The sequence below is a fragment of the Oryzias melastigma genome, linkage group LG19 (genome assembly GCF_002922805.2).
Source record: "Oryzias melastigma strain HK-1 linkage group LG19, ASM292280v2, whole genome shotgun sequence".
NCBI classification, from domain to species: domain Eukaryota; kingdom Metazoa; phylum Chordata; class Actinopteri; order Beloniformes; family Adrianichthyidae; genus Oryzias; species Oryzias melastigma.
Window position 1 is genome coordinate 10,453,145 of NC_050530.1, and position 7,601 is coordinate 10,460,745.

Sequence of the window (7,601 nt, forward strand, 5' to 3'; positions counted from 1 at the left end):
CACTTTTAGCTTCGCTTCTTCATTACTGTGCAAACCCGACAGGAATTTCTGACGCCGCTTATTTGATGAGTAACTGTTGGTAAGCAGGAGCCGCTTCCTGTTCAGTGTTTTATTAAAATGTGAGAAAATACAGAACATGTTTTGGTTCTCAAAAAAATCAGAGGAATGATTAAGAAAAAACAAGCTGGAGAACGATCTCTGGTTCTGTTTTTCCTTTATTTTTCTCAGTTCTTGGAGTTATCAAAAATAAATTAAACAAATAAATACTTTACATAAATACAGTCATAAATACAAAAATAAATTATTAATAAATATCCCTAACAGGTGAAAGATTTTCACTTCAGTATTCGGCCTCCTCCAGAGGAGGATTCTGCTCCAGACTCCGGAGGCAGCGGTCCATGTCCTGCTCAAAGGCCTGCAGCTGCACCAGGATCAGGTGTATCGCCACCTGGACTTCATAGCTGCCTCGCAGGTCCAAGGTGAGTCCGGTCGGAGTGGGCTTTGACACACCCTCCTTTTGGGACAATTTAAGCATCTGTAAAACACAGAAAAAGGTTTTATTAAACTGCATTTCTCGTAGAAACAGATGGTTGAGAAAATGACCACACCTTTAAAATCTGAACCGACAGATCGTTGAGATCATGCGTCAGATCTATCACATGTTCTTTGACTTCCAGCCGAGGTAAGACGTGACTCAGCAGGTCTTTGTGCAGTTGCAGGCCCTCAAGCATGTGCCTTAGCATTGTATTCTAAGAAAAAAAAGAGAGTTATCTCAAATAGATCATCTTTGTTTGGTGTTTATACAGAAGTAGAAGCTGACCAGAGTGAAGTTTGCTGAAAGGGCGCTCAGGGCAGGAGCTGAAGGGATCCCGATGGAGGATGCCAGTGAGGCAAGCTTGTGGTTTTCAGAGGAATTGAGCTTAAAAGTCTGCAGATATAGATTAGATAGTGTAAAGGGTTGGATTCCAAGCACAAAAGTACACATACTGCTGCATAATTTTGATGCATAACAGCTTTAAAAGTATAGGGCTGATAAACATAAAAATTAACTTTTTAGTTTTTAGAGAAAAAATCTGTTTTAATTACATATGGAGACAAGTTTGAAGGTCAGGTACATGGAGTACCAAAGACAAAACTATTACACACCTAATATGGTTTGTAGCCATAGGTCAGCCAATAATAGATTCATTTAAATCTGCTCCTCCAGATTTTGTTTTGGCGCAGTGGATCCACAGTCTGCGCCGCGTCTTACCTCAACGTTGACGCACGATCGGTGCGCGCCCAGAATCGACTGCAGGATTTTGTGCGTGAGGCTGCTGCTGTCCTTTAGGATCTCCTGAAACTGCGGGGTCCCAACAAGTGAGCTGTTCTCCGGGAGGGGTGCGCCGCTGGCGGTGGTGGCCATGGAGAGGGCGAAAACTGCGGCAGGAAGATGAGAAACTGTCACGATAAACCACAGCCTGGAAGCAGAACAAAGACTGCGCTTCTCTTGGACGGCTCCGGCGCACTGCAGACCCGGGGGTGTTCCCCCTCTCCTTGCGTAAAAACTGACGCTGCTGGCGTTGAGAATAGTTAGGAAGCGCGAGCCAAATTTAATCCATCTGAGCGCATGTATCCAAACTTTACGCACATATAAAACAAATGTTTTTAAAAGGTAAACGCAGAAAATCTTAATTGTTTTTGGTGTTGGTCGCTCCTCAATGACTATTACTTCTTGTTTCTTTCCCTCTAATAATAAACTTCTCAAGTCACAAAAAACTTCTACTCACTTATCAGGAGATGCATTGCTTCAGAAAGGGCCTCAAGTGAGAACTATTCATGATCCATACCCTTAATGACTTATATACAGCAAACCCCAGGAAATTCCCTGTTATCTTGGCACACATCATGACACAGTTTCCTTGAATGTACATATTCAGACTTTTTTTAAACCAAACTGAACCACAAGGTGATTTGTAGCTTGAATCTTAAGGAACTAACTAATTAATTAAGACAACTTTGTTTTAGTATCTTTTTTAACAAAAAAAAAAAAAATTAACAATTGAAACAAGTTTGGTGAAAATAAATTTTTAAGGATTTTACAAGAGAAATAACAAAAAAATATTTTAAAATGTATTTTTTTAATCAGATATTAAAGGACTCAATTTTGATGAGAGTTTTAGACTTGAAGTTTAAAGAGTGAAGCAAAGAGCAGGAGGTCAAAAGGTCAGAGATGACAGTCAACACAAGTCCTTCTGATAGAGATGAAGCTGTGAAGGTGATTAAAAAGCTTTATTAAAAAGTGAAATGTGACAATCTAAAGGTGTTGAAACAAGTGTGTGAACATGACATTTTGGTACCATGCGTTTTGATTGACCCCCATTCTTCTTTTAAAGGAAACAGAATCAAAATCTGCTTTGGATCTTCATCCAAATATGTGAATTTTCTGAAACTCCAAGGTTCCTGAGATCTCCAAGGGATAGCACAAACTCTCACGAAAACTAGTAATCATGTGACAAGATAGTTATTTAGTTACTTTAATTAGAAAATCTATTTGAAACATTTAAATTATAGCAAAAATCATCATGTTTATGCTGTAAATGCCATAAGAACCTCAGTGAACTCAGTACATTTCCATTAAAAAATATTGTGAGAAGCTGAAAATAAAAAAAAGAAACACATTGCTGTTACAGGTAAATCAAACTACAGTGGACCCAATAATACCCTCATATTTTATTCTTTTACTTTCACAAAAAACTATTGTTTTAAAAATTTCAAGTGTCTTTTAATTATTATTTATTATCTATCTGATATTTTTAATAGAGCTATGGTAACAAGGTAATTTCCACTCTGTGGGATCAATAAAGTTTTATTCTATTCTATTCTATTCTATTCTATTCTATTCTATTCTATTCTATTCTGTAACAACAAAATCATGGGGACATTTTATTAGATACTTATTAAACACTTTATTAGACACACCTGTCCAACTGCTCGTTAATGCTAATTTCTAATCAGCCAATCACATGGCAGCAACTCAACCATCTCTAGGGTTTACAGAGAATGGTCAGAAAAAGAGAAAATGTCAATCTGGTGGCAGTTCTGTGGGCGGAAATGCCTTGTTGATGTCAGAGTCAGAGGAGATCGACCAGACTGGTTCCAGCTGATAGAAAAGCAACAACAACTCAAAAAACTACTGGTTACAACCAAAGTCTGCAGCAACTGTGTTATACTGTCATGTCAATACGGATTAAACTCTCTGAGGGATGCTTCCAGAACTTTGATGAATGAAGTTCGGAAGGAAAAAGGGGGTCTAATCCGGTTACAAGGTGTACAAAGTGACTGTTGGATGTATATTTACACACACACACACACATATATATATATAAAAAGAAAACAACACAATACATAAATATTGTAGTTCCAATAATCCCAACGTTCCCTTACCACAATTACACTCAGTTGATTTATTTTAATTTATGAATGAGTCCTTGGTCGGTTGCACAAACCACAGAGGTCGTGGGGAAATATATTGAGGAAACTGGTATTTCCTCTGACAACAAAGGAGATTAAAACTGAAAGTACTGAAAACTATTGTCAGTTCACTGATTTTGGTAATTCAGGGATTTCTAAGATGATCACCTTGTCCTAAGATAGCATTTTTGTAGGGGCGGAAAAGTGTAATAAAATGATTTGTCATCATGATAGATTCACATTTGCTTTGGGATAACAGAAAGTTAGAATAACCAGCATTGTTGTGACCTGAAAATAGCACGTAATGTTTGGTTAATATTTAATTAGAAATATTTTTATTCTTTTAATGTAGCAAAAAAAAGCTTACAATATTGCCAACTGTGCATATGGAAAAATTAAACATAACTTTTAAAATGTTGTTATATTTAAAAGTTACAATATTTTCGGACATATAACTTTTTTTTTTTTTAATAAGTGCTATGTTTATACTATAATTGTGCGTAAACAATTTACTTTTGTGACTGGAGTTGTGGGTGTTTATAGAAGGAATGTAACCATTTGGCGCCCTCTAGTGCTCATAAATCAACAGTGCAATTTGTTTGGAGCGTACCATTGCGCCAAAGTCAATGATCTGAATTCTATTTTTTTTAATTCAACAAAACTAAATGTTAAAACTTTATAAATTAAAATGAAAAATAAATGTGTGAAATTTTATATAATTCGTGCATTTGTATCTAGTTTTGCTTGTTTTTTCCTTGCCACATCGAAGTCAGCCGAGCTATTTCATATAATGGTACGATCTCAGTCGTTCTATTTCCTCCTTGTCTACCAAGCTATCGGCAGCCATGAGGTGAGCTACACATTAAACTCTCGGTTTTGCGCTTTTATCCGACACAAAAATGAAAGCATTTATTTCCCTCTTTAAAGTTTATTATCACGTGAAGTATCAAAACTTATATTTGGCCACATTAAAGGGTTCTTTCTTTAAAAAAAACATTTGCGGCCTTTAATGTTAAGCTAACCATGCTAACTAAGATATGTCCCAACATGTTAGAGAAACGCTGCCGCTGCTTTTCAGTGAGGAGACAAGCGCCCCACATTTAACAGTTTTTATTTTTAGGTTAAAAAATGTTTTAAAACGAACTCTAACATTAAATCACTGTCTTATAGTCAACCTCTTTTAGCCGCATCTTAGCATATTGGGGGTTCTTCACTCTCCAGCTGCCTAATAATAGTCATTTATTTGCTTAAATTAATGCTTCTTACTTAAAAATAAAACAATGAAGATGGATTAATTTACAATTCATAAAGACACCAGCATTGCTATGAATTTAGAAATTTAAAAAACAGTAGTCTTAATTTAAATTTGTAGTTTTGATCCACTAAAGTTTTGCTTCAAAATGGTTATTTGGTGCACAATTTCTGCCAAAAAGGAGTTTTTGATAATCATAACTTAAATATTTCAGTTTTATAGTCTGCTCACATTTTCCCCCCAGTATTTCAGCAATTATAAAGTGTCAATGTTTGTCCTGTCAGCATGCTCAGGCTCCAGAAGCGCTTGGCCTCCAGCGTCTTGCGCTGCGGCAAGAAGAAGGTCTGGTTGGACCCCAATGAAACCAATGAGATCGCCAATGCCAACTCTCGTAAGCTTTTATTTTGAAAGTGTTCTGTTGAAAGAGTCCTCCTACACCTAGCTGTACTACTTGTGTGCAGGCCAGCAGATCCGAAAACTGGTAAAGGATGGGCTGATCATCAGGAAACCTGTGACGGTTCACTCTCGCGCTCGCTGCCGCAAGAACACTCTGGCGCGTCGTAAAGGACGTCACATGGGCTATGGTGAGTGCCATAACCAATAAAACAATTGTCTTGTGATGTCCGAAGATGAAAATCATCACGTAGTTATAACTTCTGGTTATATTTGTTTCTTTTAGATTGATGTAAAACTATTTTCTCTCCCTCAGGTAAGAGAAAGGGTACAGCTAACGCTCGTATGCCAGAGAAGCTGTCATGGATGCGCCGCATGAGGATCCTGCGCCGTCTTCTCCGTCGCTACAGGGAGTCCAAAAAAATTGACAGGCACATGTAAGTGTGGACGTGAGCTCTCGCTAATGTGAAGCTCTTGGATATCCTAAAGTGTTGATCTTTGTTCTCCAGGTACCACAGCCTCTACCTGAAGGCTAAAGGTAACGTCTTCAAGAACAAGCGCATCCTGATGGAGCACATTCACAAACTCAAGGCTGATAAGGCTCGCAAGAAGCTTCTGGCGTACGTTTTTATTTATGCATCTATGAAGTAAAGTTGGGACGTTTGCGCATTTGTTTTTTTAACTGTTATCTTCTCTCTCAGTGACCAAGCGGAGGCTCGTCGTACTAAGACAAAGGAGGCCCGTAAGCGCAGAGAAGAGCGTCTGTTGGCCAAGAAAGAAGAAATCATCAAGAACTTGTCAAAGGAGGAAGAGACTACAAAGAAATGAGTCTGAAGTTAAATCTGTCAAGTTTGGCCTTTTGTTGTTGATAAAAATTTATAATAGAAATGAGTGTGTGAGTCCTTTGTTTTGGCCTGAAAGAGTTCTGATTGAAAAGCCGCTGTCAATCACTAAAAGCAGTAACTTCCTTTCCCTTTAAGCCCATATACATTTAAATATACTTTTTAAAATTAGGAAAGAGGTTTCAGCTAATGAAAATTAGAGCGACTGGGTGGCTCAATTGGTTGTATTCAGGACTAGCACATAGGAGGGAGCTTTCACACTACTGTCTATGCAGCCATGTGGGGGCCCTCAAGTTTGGGTTTCTCTAGTTTGGAAAAAATACAGGATTGTGTCAGGGAGGGCATCTGATGTTAAAAAAAATGTAAAAAAAGAAACTGCCAAAAAAAAAAAAATGTGGAGATCACTAAAAGCTGATTTGATGTGGCGACCCCTGATGGGATGTACTGAAATGAAAATGTCTGAAATTGAAATACTTGTGAGAACCAGCAGGTGGCAGCAAAGGACAAAACGGCCACAGAAGGTTCTTTAAAGAAGCCAAAATCTATTAAAAAGATCCACAAAACAAAACCACATTTGTTTAGGTTGTGACTAGATTTTGAGCCCAACAGCTGATTAAACTATGATCTATGCATTAGGCCTGCTCACTAAGAAAACCTATCATTACAAATGTTGATTTAATGACAAAATTATTCAGACTATTTTGCAAATATTTTTAGGTGTTTTCCTGAAACAAATTGGTTATAGTTTTTATTTTTAATAATTAAAGACCAAAGTTTTCAGTGTAATTTACTACTTGAACATTTAGTGGAGCTAAAGAAAATATAAATTTTTAATATTCCTGAAAATGACCAAGCTGACAAAGGCTGTTTACAACCATTTATGTTGATTTTTGTATTTGAGAATTGCCAATAAAAGTAATCCATTATTAAAATGAACAAAAACCTTGTGAAAATGTGAAAGAGTGATACACTAAATTTAATTTGACTAATGTAGTGTTTGTTTTTTCTTAAAAACAAAAAATTAACGCAGTTTTTCTTATAATTTGACATCTAGTATACACATTTGTAGCCTAATTTCACACTTTAAAATAGAATTCTGTTAGTTCCAGACACAGACAGAAACATTTATTATGTTTTAATTGCTGAAATGAATGTGATAATATCTCAGTTGCTGAACCTGCAAAACCACATAAATAAACTGAAATGAGTGTTATTTGCAGTGTGATTTTCACATTAAGTCAGAGGTTGTAAAAGCGTCAAATTGGTAATAAAAACAATGATCACCTTGGGATTAGAGGACTGTTCTGAACCAAGAAGACTGACAGACTGAAGGGACTTGAACACAAAACACAATTTTACAAGGACAAGAGCTTTATTTTCTAGTTAAATGCAAAGAATAGACAGGTTTTTATCTTTATTCGTTTAAGCTGTCATCACACAGTGATCTCTGCCTGGAAAATTGTCAAAACACTCTTCCTATATCATCCATTTCTGCTCAGTCTGTAGCTGCATCGTTTGGGAGCTGGCAGATTCATTTGTTAGCTTGTCAGTATGACATTTCTCCAAATTTTTCCTGAAAGACACATTCTACTGTTTCTCTACAGCTAGGACTGAATTCCATTCTCTCTTCAGAAAGGTTTTCACAGCTTCTAAATGTATGG

General features: G+C 36.8%; 2 protein-coding genes across 2 annotated transcripts; one reads left to right on the plus strand and one right to left on the minus strand.

The window, feature by feature from the left end:
- Positions 1-181: 181 nt before the first annotated feature.
- On the minus strand, positions 182-1,646 carry LOC112154404. Its single transcript, XM_024285300.2, has 4 exons — positions 1,253-1,646; positions 821-928; positions 609-749; positions 182-535 (listed from the first exon to the last, which is right to left on the minus strand). Exons 1-4 carry the CDS (start codon positions 1,403-1,405, stop codon positions 341-343), a joined length of 597 nt encoding a protein of 198 aa, XP_024141068.2. The 5' UTR covers positions 1,406-1,646; the 3' UTR covers positions 182-340.
- Positions 1,647-4,190: 2,544 nt separating this feature from the next.
- Positions 4,191-5,986, plus strand: LOC112153824 (60S ribosomal protein L19). Its single transcript, XM_024284228.2, has 6 exons — positions 4,191-4,303; positions 4,990-5,096; positions 5,167-5,289; positions 5,415-5,535; positions 5,608-5,718; positions 5,800-5,986. The coding sequence occupies exons 1-6, from the start codon at positions 4,299-4,301 to the stop codon at positions 5,924-5,926; spliced, it is 594 nt and encodes a 197-aa protein (XP_024139996.1). The 5' UTR covers positions 4,191-4,298; the 3' UTR covers positions 5,927-5,986.
- Positions 5,987-7,601: the final 1,615 nt, after the last annotated feature.